This window comes from Cannabis sativa, chromosome 1 (assembly GCF_029168945.1).
Source record: "Cannabis sativa cultivar Pink pepper isolate KNU-18-1 chromosome 1, ASM2916894v1, whole genome shotgun sequence".
Lineage (NCBI taxonomy): Eukaryota > Viridiplantae > Streptophyta > Magnoliopsida > Rosales > Cannabaceae > Cannabis > Cannabis sativa.
The window spans coordinates 36615960-36634286 of NC_083601.1; the positions used below are offsets into that span (position 1 = coordinate 36615960).

General features: G+C 32.6%; 2 protein-coding genes across 2 annotated transcripts; one reads left to right on the plus strand and one right to left on the minus strand.

The window, feature by feature from the left end:
- The first annotated feature begins 6911 nt into the window (after nt 1-6911).
- LOC115706480 (cytochrome P450 86A8) lies at nt 6912-10160 on the plus strand. Its single transcript, XM_030634141.2, has one exon. It carries the CDS (start codon nt 7973-7975, stop codon nt 9659-9661), a length of 1689 nt encoding a protein of 562 aa, XP_030490001.2. The 5' UTR covers nt 6912-7972; the 3' UTR covers nt 9662-10160.
- A 1095-nt stretch (nt 10161-11255) lies between these two features.
- Nucleotides 11256-16560, minus strand: LOC115706481 (ascorbate transporter, chloroplastic). Its single transcript, XM_030634142.2, has 11 exons — nt 16093-16560; nt 14494-15104; nt 14198-14305; nt 13787-13942; nt 13465-13680; nt 12938-13147; nt 12662-12799; nt 12256-12357; nt 11970-12035; nt 11738-11822; nt 11256-11644 (listed from the first exon to the last, which is right to left on the minus strand). Exons 1-11 carry the CDS (start codon nt 16145-16147, stop codon nt 11547-11549), a joined length of 1845 nt encoding a protein of 614 aa, XP_030490002.2. The 5' UTR covers nt 16148-16560; the 3' UTR covers nt 11256-11546.
- Nucleotides 16561-18327: the final 1767 nt, after the last annotated feature.

Here is an 18327-nt window from a genome sequence, read left to right on the forward strand (position 1 = left end):
ATGAATGAAAATAAATTTAATTACTCTATACAAAAAGTTAATTGAATAAGAAGAAATGTGAAAATATGAATGACTTTTGTTTTAAAAAAATGTGTAATGTAGTTTATTAATTATTATTATTTGAATGAAATCATCTTCATTAATCAAGAGCAATAGCTAAAATAGACAACATTTCGTAAGAATAGACCATATTTCAGAGGATATCCAAGCCTCCTCCAAAACACGACCAGCTAAGAACAGAGCCGGCCTTGAAATATAATAAATCATAAGAAAAAGTTAATTTTTGGGCTCTTATTTAAAAAAAATATAGAAAATTTTTCAAAATTGATAAAAAATATATAAATTTAAAAGAAGAATTTTTTTAGAACCCCTTCGGCCCTGGCTAAAAATCAAGAATTTTTTAAAAAGGAAATGTGTACGTAGCTGAATTTGCATACCGGTTAACAAAATGTAAGAAAACAGAATTGAAAGAACCAAATAAAGTTTTGCAATCCTCGAAGTAAAATATAATGGAAAGAGCTCCCATTGGCATCAATATATAACCACCAAACTATTAGATTTTACTTCAGCTCGTTCAAAATGGTGAGTCTTCAGTTGACTCTTGAGCCAACTAATTAAAACTTCTTAATTTCATGCCCATGTCAGGATCAACTCTGCCCACCAAATTTCGTGCCAAAACGGTCACCAAAAACATTCCCTCATATCTCGAACACCCACACTACTAAAGCCAAATCGGTTCTCCGTCTGTCTCGAAAAGATATACAATATCTATATTGAGCTTAATGCCTATATATATCAGGTTTACTCCAAAGCTCTGGCGACCATTACTAACCTGTAATGGGGACAAAGAAGGAATATTCTCACGTCCTTGAACTTTAAGGCGCTATTGATCAAAACTCAAAGTAGCAAACTCTACAGACCCATTGCTTCCTATTGTGTAATGTTGTTTATTATTTTTAGGTTTAATAGTCATAGTAATTTAAAGTTTGATATTTGTTTTAGTATTTAATATGTTACATATAGTGAGTACTTCTAATTTAAATGAAATAAATTTTCTATTGTCTCTCCTTTTCTTTCTAAATAATACAGCCTATTTATAATCTTTTTATATCTTTCACTTATATATAGTTTACATTTTTATAAACAGGAAAAGGTGCTTGACTAATAAATAAATCCCATTGGTTACGTACCTATAATCCTATTGTGAAATGCATATATAATAAATGGCACTATTATATACTAGGTCTATGCATGTTTTATTTCGTTTTTGAAGCACTAATATTCTATTAATTTAGTTTTTTACAAATAATTGAAAAGAAAAACTACTATGGTAATCTAGAAAGAATAAAGTTTTTCCTACTAATTCCTAATCTTTTATTATTATTATTATTATTATTATTATTATTATTATTATTATTATTATTATTATTATTATTATTATTATTATTTGTACTGATCAGTAGCGTTTGAGGCCACGTGAAATAACATTTAAGAATTTAACTATGACTATTGTTTCCAAGGATAATTATTAAGTCATATAATGTATTGTTGCTTTCTGTATATTGTGAACATCATCTCATAACTATTTCTCAAAAAATTTAGTACACTGGACAGGTATTCAGTATTCTCATTTCTCTGAACTACTGTAATAATAATGTGCAACATAAATAATCGTACCTAGCTATTTTCTTTTTCACTCACCCCCTTTTGGTTCATATCAAAACTAAAATAAAGCAAAATATATGCATTACTATCCAATAACGTCTATGAAAACACTATCTGACTATTACTTTTTCCTCTAAATTTCTACATTTACATATATATAGGAATTGTTATATTAATCATATCACAGCAATATGATATCACCACCACCGAATCCGATTACAACATACATATATATAGTACTTAATAGGTTGGGACAGAGGGTGGTAGTTGGTAGGTGGCCTAATTCATATTTATTAGATCGATTCTCTCCTCTTATATATATAACATTTTTCTTTTATGTATTTTCATGGAGAAATGTTAATATGCATCATGCATGGCTTCCAAAATCCCCCAATTCAATGATATAAAAGTCCTTTTTTTTTGTGTCCTATAACATAATTATTATTTAATTTTGATCTAATAAACAAAGAGAATATTATTACTAATTAATTGAAAAAATTAATACATATATCTATATTGATCATATGGGTCACAATAACTATCTAACAACCACCAATATTCTCACTAGTATTTCATAAAAGTTTACCCCTAATAAAATATCTATTTTTTTTTCAAATTTATATATGTCTATTAATAACAGACCGATCGAGTCATATGTGTATATATATATATATAAAAATATATATTCCTACTATATTAATAAGATACATAATATAATAAAGAAGGATCTCCCAGATGTTGATCAAAACCTGTCTTGAAGTGATCATTATTAGTTGTTAATTTTTTTTTGTCAAATTATTGTCTCTATAAAAACAAAAGCATGTTCCCTTTCTGAAAAATAAAAATGTTAATTTATTAATTTTTTTTCCTTAAAAGGGAGTTTGTTTATGGTTTGAAAAGAAAAATATATGAACATATATTCACATTAAAATGGACTCTCCACGAACTTAAACCTGCTGCAATACCTATTGTAGTAAGGAATTTATATATATATATATATATGGGGTGAGCTAAAAAGGAGGCTAATAAATGATCCCAACTAACTACCAAGTCATGAACCATACATATATTTTAATTATATTTTGTGTATTATAGATCGATCGATCGATAGAGATAGGGTTATAATAATTAATAGATTTGGCTTGTTTGACTTCCTTCATGTACACTCATTTAAAAATTAAGAATAATTTTCTTTTTCTTATTTTTCCTGCTTAGTTTTTAAAACTGATGTTTCTTAGTTTCAAATAATTTTTGTTGAACAATAATAATTAATTAATTAGTGTACACAATGTTGCTAGCTAGTCAATCAAGCTATATATTGTAATTATAAATTGTTCGTTCAACTACGTACGTACGTACTACTACGTTATTATATATATCTAATTTAATTATTATTAGAGAGTTGTATTTTCTGCGCAAGTCTATATGTCGATCCCTAAATGACGATCTATAATAATAATAATAATAATAATAATAATTAATTGGAGTACAAGTCATGTGTTAGGTTCATATTGAGAATTGAGATATAGAGTATGGTGTTTTATCTTAAAATTAATTGATAATGATCAATGGATGGAGTAGCCTGTATTTTTAAATATAATTTATTGAAACTTTGATTAATATTTTAACAAAATATGGAAGTGTCGTCCTAATGTGTGTGAAGTGGAAAGAGTCGCACATGGGATATGAGCGGTTGTTTATAAGGGTATATAAGGTGCAACTTTGCCACTAATTGAATTAGGACCTCAAGGGGTATCCAATTTTGTGCCAATAGGTGAGGATTCACACACTTGACCCACCACACAACCACTCTCCAATTAGAGCTGGGCTAGTTGGTGTGGTGTGACACTTTATTATTTTTACAAAAAAAATTATTTAATAAAATAATTATTTTTATTTAATTGAGAAACGTAATTGAAATTGATTACTTAGTCGTATTAGTTAATTATGGGATACATTCAACCAACTACTCTCCATGATTTAGAAAACGTTCTTGTTCCCGTTATATTATTTCAATTTACTCATCTATATGTAATTCGATTGAACTGATTGGAAGAATACATCTTTTTTATATCGAAAAAAATACAGTTTTCACTACAAAGTTAATCTATCTACGATATTACAAATTCTAGGATGTATTCAACAATATTCTCTACAGTAGGATTCCGGTACAGTACGATTGGGTTATTTGATCCTAGGGACAACTGACAAATTCCAATTGCTTGCATATTCCTGGGTAGTGCCACGAACGTCTTAAAGAGAGCGACCTAGTCCGCAACTCAACCCAAAAATTTCATTCAGTTAATATCGTTCTCTTTTTATTTTTGTTAGCAGTTTATTCAGCATGATTCAATATCGTCTTTACTTAATTAATGTGGGACAATGCTGTATTGTAATTTATCTCCATTTATAATTAAGCTAATTTAGATTTTTACTTACTGAATTTTGACATACACTAAATTATGCACTATAAACTTTAAGTCGTTAAAAATTCTCTTCGAATTATTGAGATTTTTGAATTTAAGATTTTTTTATCCAATTTTACTAAAAAAAAAAGTGGCGTGTATAAAAATTTAAGGGGCACAATATCAATTTTACTAAGGATTGTTTTACTTGACTTGCAGAATCAAAATATAAACTGCATAAGTTCTTTTACATTAGTTCAGAATTGGAATAGATATTTTAATTTTTGGAATTCTTTTTTTCTTATAAAATTTTATTTGTATTATTTTAAAATTTTCAAAAGAGAAAAAAAAAGGCAATCTCACAAACTTTTAATTGGATTGTCAAATCTCATTATTAAATCAAAAATCTATGTGGGATATGATGAAACTTACATCTTAACAAACAAAATAATAGAAGTAAATACGATAATTAATTGAATATGAATTCTTATTATAAAGAAACCACCAATATAATATATACGACAAAAAAGAGTGAAGACGAGAAAAGAAAAAAGAATAGATCACAAAGCAAAAAAAAGTTATGGAAATATATATTTTTCTTTTTCGAAATATACTTACTGGTAAGTGGTATGATCACATGGGAGGGTCTCATTTTTTTATGTTTTGTTTTTTTTTTTTTTTTTTTTTTTTATAATTTTCGAGTTACATATTCTATATATCCCAATGAATGCATATGATGTGCTTTCAAAGAAAATAAAAATTAAAAAGCATCTGATTGTTAATATAATATATATTTTAATATATATAATAGTAATATATGTATTCATACTATTACTTCCAAGAAAAAAAAAAGAATGAGCTAGCGCTTCTATATATATATATTGTGATACATATGAGTAAATTTAAAAATCTGGACGATGATTAATAAAACCTAATTGATTAAACTATGTAGTAATTATCATTAAGGGTTCGTTTGGAAGTATTAGGTCGTATTGTATTGTATTGTATTATATTTAATTATATTTTATGCAATATTTTTATGTAAAACTATATGTGGTATTAACTTTTATGGACACTTAAATATATAATGTTTTAGTATAAATTAAAGTTTAACATAGTATTATATAAAAATATGATATATAATCCAATTTAATATAATACAATACAATACGGCCTAATACGACGTTCCAAACGAGCCCTAAGTGATCTCTGTATCTCTTTCCTATATATCTTCGTTTCTTTAAACAAAAAATCACTAGGTAGGACCTCCCAAAAATTGCAAGTAGCAGTTTAATTTGCCAATCCGAGCTGCACAAAATTAATTAGGTTTCTCATTTTATCCACCAAGCTCACGTAAAAGAATTAGTAACACAATAATAAATTTAAATTGTTCACTCAATTATGATGCTTGAAGAATTTTGTTCTTAACCGTTTTTTTTTTTTTGGAATTCTTTTTTCACTTAACTATATAAAAGCCATATAAGCTACATTATTCCGCTCATTTTTTAAAATAAGTTTTTGTGATATGACACTAATATAATGTAACATTAACTTAGAATATATATATATATATTAAATTTAATATCATTTAATTAAATTTGGAATGTAACATTAACTTAGAATATATATATTAATATATGTAAATTGTGATCAATATTTTTTTTAAAAAAAAATGTGTATATATTTATATATATTTCAATAAAAAATTGATTATTCTAAATTTTGTGGTTATTTTTCTTGCCAAATTTTGAGACAATATACTTCAATCAGCTTGGAGATTATGTAATTTTACTCTTTATCCACGTCTATATATATTTATATAAATATTTCAATGCAAGACTTGTTGAATAGGTCTTTGATGCATGAAGTTATAAATATACGTCATAAAGCAAGTCTGTGGAAACTTCTGAGTAGTTAGCAGCTTATCAAACGATCGAGGATGAGCACATGCATGCTCTTAATTACACGATTATTGTACACAATAATATTGCATAGCAAACCACACTTCAATATTTATATATCATCACTTTTCATATTTGACTAGTAATGGAATGCAGATACATACAATAATTATAAATTATCTATATACATACTTGATCATAAAGTAATAATATATATGGTAACTTAATTATATAGACTTAAAAGGAAAAAGTTATTGCTAACTAGGGATACTTTTATTGATATATATAATTGATTCTCCTATATTAATTTATTTAAAATAGTTGCACCATACGATATATAGTTGTGTATAGTACACATATATTCATGATCCATAACACACATATTTGTACATGCAATGGATAGCTGATCCAATCTGCAGAAAAAGAGTAAAGAAAGAGATATTAATTGATGATTATGATCAAAGTGATATCTGTCTTCAGGTGAGGGTTTCTCGGCCGCGGGGGTTGACTTTTTCCCATTCTTATTATAAAATTAGAGAAGGCACACAGTTTTGTAATGTATATACAAAAACAGTATTACAACAACACACAGCATTCATTAATAGTACAAGGGTCAAACCTGTGAAAATTCCCAGAAATGGCTCCATTTCTATTTTATTTTACTCATATAATTATTTTATGTACAGCTACAGTAGTCTTCTGCAGAATAATTACTCGCAACGACTTATATATATTTAGTTATATGTATATATCTCTAGATGATCAGAACTACACTAAAGAAAAAATAAATAAATAAAAAGTAAGTCACGCAAAAGTGAAATCGAGGGGCTTGGAAAATTTAAAGTGTTGGTGGGTTGCTCACCAAACCCTAACCATAATCCCACATGACCAACCCTATTTTCATTTAAGACAAACGACCCAAACCCCATGCTTATAAGATCGAACAGACTGTGTTGTGTGACCCGGCCTCTATTTTCTTTTTCTTTTTATACAATAATTTTTATTTTTGGGGTGGTGTCTTCACTATATCTTAGTTTCTCAACTAATCTCATTAAATCCTTTTAGAGTAGTATTGAATGCTTGAATTAATAAGGCATTCCACCTTATACTACTTTCACCAAAATTTCTATTATTAGCTGCCGTGCAAGCGCGTGCAGGCGCGTCAATGTAGAGAAAAAGAGAAGTGATCGATCAGCTTTTTCCTTTTGCCTTTAGGGCTTTTTAGTTTTACTACAGTGACTTTCATTTTCTCTCTATGTATGAAATTATGAAAGAAAATGGGTTGAGAGCTATAATCACTCCCTTTTTTTTAAATTGTAAACCCTCATACAATAAACATTTCACCCAAAAACAAAAGCAAAAAGGGTAAACCAGACAACATACTTTTATTTTATATTTCTCTCTCTCTCAACGACCGATTTGTGGGCATTAATGAGAGAGCTCTGAAAAGTTTTTAGTGCATTGTCAGAGTGTGAGAGAAAGACTAGTCCTGGATTGTCAAAAACCAGTCTGGCTACGATTATTGCCATTCATTACTCTTTCATCTATATAACCTATCTCTATAATACTCTCTTTTCTCTACTATATTATATTGCCTAGCCCCAACTACACACTACTCTCTTACACTTTCAACCTCTTCCCCTTCTTCCTTATATATATTTTTACCTACTTCTTCACATTTTGTACTCTCCATTCTCTCTTCTTTCTCCTTCTTAGTTTATCATCACTACATATATACAAAACATTTATACACATTTATATATGATACCCCCCATTGTACGGTGATCAAGTAATAAACCATTTTTATTTTGTTTTCATTGTATCAAAACAAGCTATATATACTAATTCTTTTACACACATACCCTTTTACGTTTGTATAACTTCTTCATTTTTCAGCTATCTCAGCTGAAGTTCGATAACGCTAGCACAGAAGCATTTTCTCGGGAAAAAGAGCTTTCCCGGGAAAAACTATACATTTTGAAAGCTTATATTCGTAGTGAGATGGAGATTTCTACCGCTTTGATGCTTTTAACGGCGATTACAGCTTATTTGCTTTGGCTCACTTTCATTTCACGTTCACTGAAAGGTCCACGTGTCTGGCCCTTATTGGGTAGTCTACCCGGTTTGATCGAGAATTGTGATCGCATGCATGACTGGATCTGTGATAACCTACGCGCATGTGGTGGCACGTATCAAACATGCATCTGTGCCATCCCATTCCTTGCCAAGAAGCAAGGTCTCGTGACTGTCACGTGCGACCCGAAGAATCTAGAGCACATACTAAAGACCCGATTCGATAATTACCCGAAAGGTCCCACGTGGCAAGCCGTTTTCCATGATCTACTCGGTCAAGGTATTTTCAACTCCGATGGAGACACGTGGCTGTTTCAGAGGAAAACTGCCGCACTGGAATTCACAACCAGGACACTTCGCCAAGCCATGGCTAGGTGGGTAAGCCGTGCAATTAAGCTCAGATTCAGCCCAATTCTAAAAGAAGCCGAGGAAAAAGCCCAGCCAGTCGATCTCCAAGATCTATTACTTCGGCTCACCTTCGACAATATTTGTGGGTTGGCTTTCGGTAAAGATCCTCAGACTTGCGCTAAAGGACTTCCAGAAAACGGCTTCGCCACGGCTTTCGATCGAGCCACCGAAGCGTCACTCCAGCGGTTTATTATGCCGGAGGTGCTTTGGAAGCTGAAGAAATGGCTTCGGCTAGGAATGGAAGTCAGCTTGAGCCGCTCCTTGGAACACATAGAGGAGTATTTATCGAGTGTGATAGATTCACGTAAGCTGGAGCTACAACAGCACAAGGATGGGAACCCTCACGACGATTTATTATCGAGGTTCATGAAAAAGAAAGAGTCGTACACAGACAAGTTCCTTCAAGAGGTGGCACTTAATTTCATCCTGGCTGGACGTGACACGTCATCGGTTGCTCTCAGCTGGTTCTTCTGGCTTGTCATCCAAAACCCTTCCGTCGAGGAGAAGATCCTTCGCGAGATCTGCAGTGTCTTGATCGAGACACGTGGCAGCGACATCGCCACGTGGACCGATGAGCCGCTGGTCTTCGAGGAGGCCGATCGCCTTGTTTACCTCAAGGCTGCTCTCTCCGAAACTCTCCGATTGTACCCGTCGGTTCCTGAAGACTCGAAGCATGTCGTTAAGGACGACATTTTGCCGGACGGGACCTTTGTCCCGGCTGGATCTTCGGTGACATACTCGATCTACTCGACGGGGAGAATGAAGTCGACCTGGGGCGAGGACTGCCTGGAATTCCGGCCAGAGCGTTGGCTTTCGCCGGACGGGACGAGGTTCGCGATGATGGACACGTATAAGTACGTGGCGTTCAATGCAGGGCCGAGGATTTGCCTTGGGAAGGATCTGGCTTATCTTCAAATGAAGTCAATCGCGGCGGCTGTTCTTCTCCGGCATCGGCTGAGCGTCGTTCCCGGCCATCAAGTGGAGCAGAAGATGTCATTGACTCTGTTCATGAAGTATGGTCTTAAGGTAAATTTACAGCCCAGGGAATTGGAGGGAATCCTGACGAGTTTGAAGGGTGAAAGTGATGCAGCTATGAAAACGACGATGAATTCGGTGTCGTTTAGTGTCGCCGTTAAGTGTAACGGCAAATGTAACGGAGTCAGCGAGACAGGTGGAAATAAGAGTGAGATGGTAGTTGGGGTTGCTTAATTAAGGGCATGTTTGGATGTCCGAATAGGTAGGGTCCGGAGGTGGGTTTGAAATCTGAGTGTACATTTAAAGAAGTGGTGGGACCCACGCGTTTTGTTTGGTTTCGGGGTTTTATATGGTGCAGTCAGCTTTAGCCACCCAGAAGAAAGAAATTATTTACGGAACTGTACACGTGTTGGACACTCGTTCTTCCGAAGGTAATTAAAGAGAAGTGGAACTGAGATAAATAGACAAGTGATTTTATATATAGAAGAACTACTAAACAGCTATCAATCTTTATTTTTAAATTCTTTTTCTTTTGTTTTGTTATTGTTTGTTCAGACAATATGAATTTCTTCAAACAACAGTTTTATTAATTTTGTTGTTGTTGTTGTATTATTATTATTATTTTTATTTTTTTTCCATTGATAAGATAAGGAACAATATCATTAATTTATTAGTAATGCTTCTATATTGTGTAACTGAAAGATGCATAATTAAGTACAAATTTTATTTTTAATGGAATGGCTCTTTTGAGCTAAATAGTATTGTTCACTAGCTATTGTCATAATAGTTGTGCACTGATGTTTTAAAGTGCTTGGTTTGGGTATTATTAATTCAAGCAAATTTAATAGAAATCGACTGTGCCTCAATAATCTACTCAGCCTATTAATTTAGCTGAAGTGATCAGTTGGTACGAAAAAGCAATACTTAAATTATCATAATGACATGTCGATTTGGAGCTTAAATGGTGTGATACCGAGCCTACATTACATATGGTACTTACTACTAGTTACTACTATAAAATAAAAATAATATCTTTTAAATTAGTATCTAAAATTAAAAATCTCAATGTCATCAATTTGTTATATCAACTATCTCTTCTTATTAATAGAAGTTATTTTTCACATTAAATTGTGATAAAATTTGATGATTAAAACCTATATATCTTCTCTCAAAATATTTTATGTAGTAATCATGTTTTTTTAAATAATTTAGTTCATAAAAAATGTTGTGCACAAAATTTATTACCATTTTAAATTAAAAGGAAGACCCTTAAGTTTTGGCAAACAGATCACAACATATTAGATTAAACTCACAAAGAATCACATAATTAGTGAAAACTACATTGCTAATATAAAGTAATAATTGACAAAGAAATTTGTGTCTTTTTTACTATCCTGGTTGCTATTGTTTTTAGGAAACAACAAAACTCGAAGCACAAATAATTTATGACTTACGAGACCCACAAACATTAATTGCTCCAACTTAGAATGTTTATTGCAGCAACTGCCTAACATTACAGACCTACTTCTCTTAGCCAAAAAAAAAAAGAAGAGAGAGAGAGAACAGGTAGGGTAGCAACAACAGAGTGAATTCAATCTGATTGTGATCTCTACATTCTCTGTTTCCATTATATTCCACCAAAAAAAACTCATTTAATATGCATTATTGATCAATATTTTAAAAAGGAAGTCGTCATTTCTTCACATAAGAATAAATGTCCTATAGCAGCGTTGAGATGGATAGACTAGGCTGAGGCTTTCAATAACGGGAAAAAGAAAAAAAAAACAAATAAATAAATAACTAAAAGAAGATTCTTGGGCTCAGGAAGTTACACAGAAGTTCTCTGAATTGAAATTAAAATGTAAATGCATATTTGACCTGTAAAAATGAGTCCATTTACCCAAAAGCTTGTGAGGATCAAGTGATTAAGTGCTTCACAAGTTGTTACAAAATCACTAAAATCAGCCTAGTTTTCTCAGCAGGATTTCACTTTACCTGCATCACTCCTTTTTTAAAAATAGAGTTTTCTGATTTTCTCTCCATTTCTGTAAATTTTTGCATTCTGTACCAGTCTAATGTGCTGATTTCTTCCTTCATTTCTTTCTCTTCTTGCACTTGTTTAGTCCAGCACTTTCTCTCCGGTTGCAAACAAGTTCCAAACTACTGTACCTATGATGTACAATGCAACGGCTACCTTAAATACATCGTCCCAAGAACCTGCATAAGAAACAATGTTGATAGTTTAGACTAGAGAAAAAGATAATGTAGCAATTCAGAAAAGGCATTAGATTAGCAGGGCTAAACTTGTACCTTTTTGTAGTATGAGACCTGTTGCCGCTGTACCAAAGACGCCGGCAAGTACTCCAGCCGTATTTGACAGTCCTAGCAATACTCCCTGTAATTGATATGTGTAAGCTTGATTCTAAATAATTCTCAAGACACAAGTAGGACAAATAGTTCAAGCACAAACTAAGAAGTAAATGCTATACTCATAGGGAGTTACAGCTGTTATATACATACAATTGTCAAATTTAATACTCACAGCATAGCGTGGTCCAATGTCTTGGTGATTGGAATATAGACCAGATTGTGAGAATGCATCAGATCCCTGTCCCAAAATAATGAAGAAAGCAAATAAGTAACAGTTGATAAATTACTATTTAAGGTTTTCCTCATAGAATCATTTATTTGAATCTCCATTGTACAAGAAGTTTATCTCCTTTCATAGTTATAAAAATATAGAAGAGGTATGATGCCGATGACTTTCTTTTTACATTTTTAAGAGCTTAACTTTGCTTGATGCCAACTCATGTTAAACTTGTGCCTACCTGACTGCATGCCATGCAGAGCACTGCCATAGCAGGAGTTTTGACATGACTAAGCTGAGTGAGAAAGAAGGCTGGACCAAGAAAGCCAATTGATTGCATGATCTGCAGGGTAAAAAGAATTTAGAATAGAACCAACCAATTATTATTCTATACTCCTAAAATTACCTTGTAAAGATTAATAATAAAGAGTTCGATCCATAATTGCTAATTTCACTTTGGTGATGATTCAACTTTACATGGGTATTTAAGTTGTAAACATTTATCTAGTCAATATAAATGTCCCAGAATATGGTTTACTTGGTATTTGGTTTTGTATCTAGTCAACTTTATATAGTCAATGTTCTAATTAATTCTACTTCGCAGTGCATGAACACCAACTGGGATTCATACCAATGCAAGTTCTTACCTTACGAACTGATGTTATAGAAAAACCTTTGCTCACAAGAGTATCTGCAATCCAACCTCCTATATTTGCAAACACAGCCATAGTTAACCACGGCAGAACACAGAGAAGACCAGATTCTGTGAGGTTAAACTTCAAAACCTGAGAAAGAAACCAACATTATACAGAGGTTGAAAATAACCATGTTCATCCACCATGCAACTTAGAATGTGTCTGTCAAAATAAATCCTTTCAATATCATGACAAAGTTTGTGCAATAGCAAGAGTATACTCAATTACCTGATTGTAATATGTCGGCATCCACGTCAAAAGAATAAAGGTGCCCCAGTTATGGCAAAAGTGGGAGATAATAAGAGCCCAAACAGGTGCTTTAGATAAAATTAACTTCCATGGAATGACTGTTACAGGTTCCTTAGATACATTACCCCCCAAAATATATTTTTTCTCTTCTTCACTAAGTTCTGGATCATCTTTCGGTGAGCTATATGCCTGGTAAAATAACATATACAGTTAGACACAGAAAAAAGTTAAAAGTAAATTTTAGCTTCCACAAGGAAATCTAAAGAGCATCTTAGCTACAACTTATATCTTCTACATAAATCATGCTCAATATTACAGTCAGATGATTGCCCAACAAGATAGCAGCTGGTTTACAATTTAATTGGTAAATGAGAATTCATAATAAAATCAACTGGTGACTTTGTATTGTTTGAGAGTTGTCCTCTCAGCAATTGGTTCTAATTGTATTGCTCTAATATTTTTCTGTAAGATGTTAATCAGATTTTTGTCCAGAAAGAAAAACATACTTTACTTAGCCATACTGCAAACCAGATACTTCCAAGGGAGCCAAAAGAGTAAAACACAGATGGCCATCCGAATTTCTGGATTAGATAAGGGGAAAAAGCCAATCCAGTGACAGAACCAAGATACATGCCACTGTACACAAGCGCTAAAGATCGGCTTCTCTCTGACACTGGAATCCACTTAGAAAGTAAGTTATTCATAGCAGGCATGGCAACACCCTGTAGACATAAATAGCTACTGATTGAAGAAACAATAGTTGGACTATGTGTTGTAAAGCAGTCAAGCATAAGAAAAAAAAAACTAAACAAGTAAAAAAAATCCTACCTCGCCAATCCCCATAAAAGCACGCATGACAAGCAAACAAGGAAGTCCAATTTTCGCAGCAATCGGCGTCAAAATCGTTGCAATTGACCACCAGACAACTCCGAAACCTAATACTAGCTTCCCACCAATTTTATCTGCCCATATGCCACCAAGAATCTACATGCCACATAAATTATAATATAGTTATCGGAAAAAAAGATAGCCATTCTTAACTTTGTTGGGATAAAGAGTACATATATAAATAATTTAAACACCAAACAGTGTCAAAAGTGCAAATTCAAGCATACAAAATCAGATCCTTTACAGCCGTACAGCCATAGAACAGCAGAAGCATGACCATTTGAATGAAACACACGAATACGAGAATCAAAAATCTACAAACGGATAGATTTAAGTATATTGAGTTAGAACCTGGGTAAGTAGATAACCCCAGAAAAATGATGACTGAATCAGGCCAACTGTTGCACTGTTCCAGTTGAATTCCTTCGACATGGGAAGTATTGCAATGCTCATGTTTACCTACAAAAAAGATGTCAAAGTAGTAAGCAAACCCATCACTTAGAAAGAACTACGATAACAACCAATCAACATGTGTAAGAGTTACTATCCCAGTCCAAAGAACAGTACAACCATATATTGTGAAACAATGCTGCAATAATGGAGCAACAACAGGAGGATCTAACTCAGTAAGAAACAAAAATACTCACACGGTCCATGTTGCACAATAGGAATGCACAAAAACAGAGAACTACAATCACCCAGCGCTTAGGAAATTGTTGCCACCAAGAAGATGCTTCTTGCAGATTACCATTGACTAAAACAGCTTCGCCTGACCCGTCCACAGACACACGTGGCTCCACATTTGCATCATTTATGTCATAATCTTCAGACTTGTAATAAGCACAGGTCCTGTTGATCCTCACATTTGCAGACTTATGAAATACTTCATTTCTTACATCTAGATTATTTAACACTCTAAACTTGCTCCAAGTGCTGCAAGATGCATTTGGAGAAAGACTGCTGTCACATATTGCTCTAACTCTTTGCTTAGAAATTTTGCTGCAACACCTTTTACTAGATTGCAGAGATGGAGGGTGTTGCCTTTCATTAAATTTCCCTATTGACATCCACTGGTTCTTTTTTGAAGAGCCAGTAGCATGAAGAACATGGCCATATGTGTAATTAGATCTATAAATATTATTTCCCAGAGTACATAAAGTTCGATTTCCGATTCTCTCTTGACCATATCGTACAGTAACAATCCCTGAACGCTCTCCTCTGTGATGTGAAACAGCCTGTTTGTTTGTACAGACTTTACCTGCCATTAACAAATGAGCATTAGAAAGTTACGAACTTTGAAAGAATGAGTGCATTGCAAATGTATCTGAATGCAATTGCATATTTTTCTGACAGAGATAGCAAGCCCTGTCACTACTCTCAACTCAAATCTATTTCAAATCAAAACATATGGCACAAGCTGCCATTTTGGGTATAAACATAAAATAGATCTGCATGGCCAACAGAGAGATATCTCCATGCAATATTACTGTTCTTGTACTAAAATCCCTGCAGCCACTCTCATCCGATTTTAACTCATAACATTTAGCAAAAGTTTCCAATTAGGAAAAAAAAAATAACAGCCAACAGCTAAAAGGGCTATAAAATTATAAATAGTAGAGTTGGCCATAAATTAGTCATTGAATTGCTTCTCTTCCTTTATTTTGGTCTTCACATACACTCCATGAAATGCAAAAATCCTATTGGTAATGGAAGTAGAAAATGTGAGGTTCCCACAAACAATCAAACCAATCTTGCTTTAAGATTTGTATAACTTTTTATATATTAATCTATGTAAAAGCGTTAAGAAATCATACATGCAACAATGAAATCAATCGATTCTATGCAATATCTCCTTATCTAATTATGGATATTTATATAACTATGTGCGTGTATTAAAAAAATTAAAAAAAGAAAGAAAAAACTAATAAAAGATAAGGAGCTGCATGCACAGGAATTTGCTCCATGATTAGTGAAACAAGTTTAAGTTTCAGTCCAATGTAAACTCAGACACCTCTCGAATGAAAATTCAGCAGTTAAAACAGAATTTTTTAACACAATTCATAAACAAGACTGGTATAAAAACTAAATTCGATTGAAAAGAAGACAATGGAAGAGAATACCCAAATCACTGTTTAAAAAAGAAAGAAATGTGCCAACATAATCTGTCAGAAAATAAATAAATAATAATAGAAATAAAACTAGAATTGGACTTATGGATAAGATAAGCAGCGAGTGCGAGGTTATACCTGAGCCAATAAAGGAACCGAAATTCCGATTCGATATCAAACCTCCGATAGCCATTCTGTTTGCTCCGACACCAGTAAAAACGAGCTCAATGAAACTGAAACAATCAGCTCCAATAGAAGAAGCTACTTATACAAACTCAGTATCCATTACCAGTGCTTTTTCTCCTCGAATACGTCGCCGTTTTTAACGCTCTCTCTCTCTCTCTCTCTGTGTCAGAGACTCGGATCAGCTGAGAGGATAACCAACGGCGTTTCTTCGTTCAATTTTTGCTTCTCAGATTTTTCTTATTATTATTATTATTATTTTTAAAAGCGGGAAAAAAATCTGAGTGGCGTTAAAACCCGAGGTGTTGTAATCATGCCACGTGGAATATCATCTTCAGTAAACATGAGAATTGAGAGGCTATAATTGAAGCAAAAACGAAATTATGGGAGTGCCCCTGAATCGCACACAGAATCTTTCGGTGGTCTACAAGTTCAACGAGGGTATTTCGGTGAATCTGAAGAGTGAAATATGCGTCTCTTTGTTCACCGCAGAAGGTCCAAATTCCCTAATTCCACCGTCGAAAACGACCGGAAAAGCTATTGAAAAAGTACATTTTAAGAAATATGTAATATGTATATATATTAACTATTAAATAAATCATTATTATATTATTTCGTATTTCACAGACCGCATATTTCATAGGGACGTGGAATATCCTCAATTGTAAACGTGGCAAGCCTCTCACTTTTCGCCAGTTGGGCTTAAATTGTGATAGGCAATCGAACGACAATGGGATTTTTGTTAAACGTCGTTTGCATTAACCACTTATTACAGAATTAAAAAGTCCCAAAATTTGGTGTCTCCTCTCTTTCTTTTTCTTTTTTTTTTTCCGTTTGATAATTTGGTGTCTCCTCTCTGCACCTTATCTACCAAGACTCAAAAGATAAAAAATTATATATTTTATTTTTTGGTTTAAACATATATTATGTTGATTATTTATATATTAATACAAACAAATAATGTAGCATTTTAATAATAATAATGTAGCATTTAAATAGAGATGGGACACGAAACTTGGAGACGTGTGATTTTAATTAGGCACATTACGCCACTATCGGTCAACACTGTAAAATTTCTTGATGGTCCGATCCGACACAATATCAATTCTACATATAACTAAACTAATTGACAAGAATAAAAAAAGGCAGCATAAATCCTCCAATTGATCTATTTTATCTGTAACACGCTATTGCAAAGAACAATTACATATCTCGTATAACTTGATTAGATTAATAGCTCGTGAAACTCTAATAAAAAAAAATTAATACGTTATCTAATGAAGAAAAGAATGCTAATAAAATCAAATAAAATAAGGCAGAAAAAAAAAAACAAATTAAATATATTATTAAGGTAAGTACTGCTAGGTTGGCAAAGCCTAAAATCAACATAAAATGCTCACTGTGCAGTGATATTCCGTTTCCGTAGAAGCTGCAATGATCATTAAGTAAGAAATAAGATGACTGAAAATGCTCACTTTCTTGCATCGAAAAAAAAAGGCTCACTTTTCAATTTGCATATAAATAAGTAATATAGTATTTGTTAGACATTTATTTGTATAAACTGAAATATATGTATGATAATGTATAAAGTGCGGAATTAAATCAAACATATATACATTATGAATAAGGATCGAAATACCTCCAGCCATTGATTCTTGAGCTTCAAACCCACATAAGCTTTGATCTGCAAAGGAAACTGGTTGATGTGGGTAATCGGGCTTCCTCGCTCTCTCAACTCTCTTTAGATGGAATTTGCTGTTATGAACAGAATGAGTGAGGAGCTCGGGGACCGAGACCCTATATTTATAGGTGAGATACTCCATCGATTCGTGCCACATTAATTGTCAGAATATTTTGACAATTAATTTAGGAAATCAAATCAGGTAATGAATATAGAAATCTGACCATATATAGAATATTACGTAATTGATTCTGTCAAGATTCAATGAATATAAAATATTCATTTATCAGAATCAATAATATTATTTTATTTCCTTAATTAGAAATATTCTAATATTCTCCCACTTGGTCAGCATTTAAACTAAAACATTCAAACCCAAACGTTCCTCATTATATAATAAACATACGAATCATAATGTATATGTCCTCATTATAAGTCGAGTATTATCTTCCATGTATTACGATATATTTATTATATAACAATGTACTTTATGTGGCAATGTACTTAAG

Bases quoted from the DNA above. Each gene is read 5' to 3' on its own strand.
- LOC115706480 (XM_030634141.2), top strand. From the start codon at position 7,973: ATGGAGATTTCTACCGCTTTGATGCTTTTAACGGCGATTACAGCTTAT.
- LOC115706481 (XM_030634142.2), bottom strand. From the start codon at position 16,147: ATGGCTATCGGAGGTTTGATATCGAATCGGAATTTCGGTTCCTTTATT. The intron at 13,681-13,786 runs GTAGGATTTTTT...TTATGTCTACAG, and splicing joins CTTTTATGGGGATTGGCGAG to GGTGTTGCCATGCCTGCTAT. The intron at 11,823-11,969 runs GTGAGTATTAAA...TATCAATTACAG, and splicing joins ACATTGGACCACGCTATGCT to GGAGTATTGCTAGGACTGTC.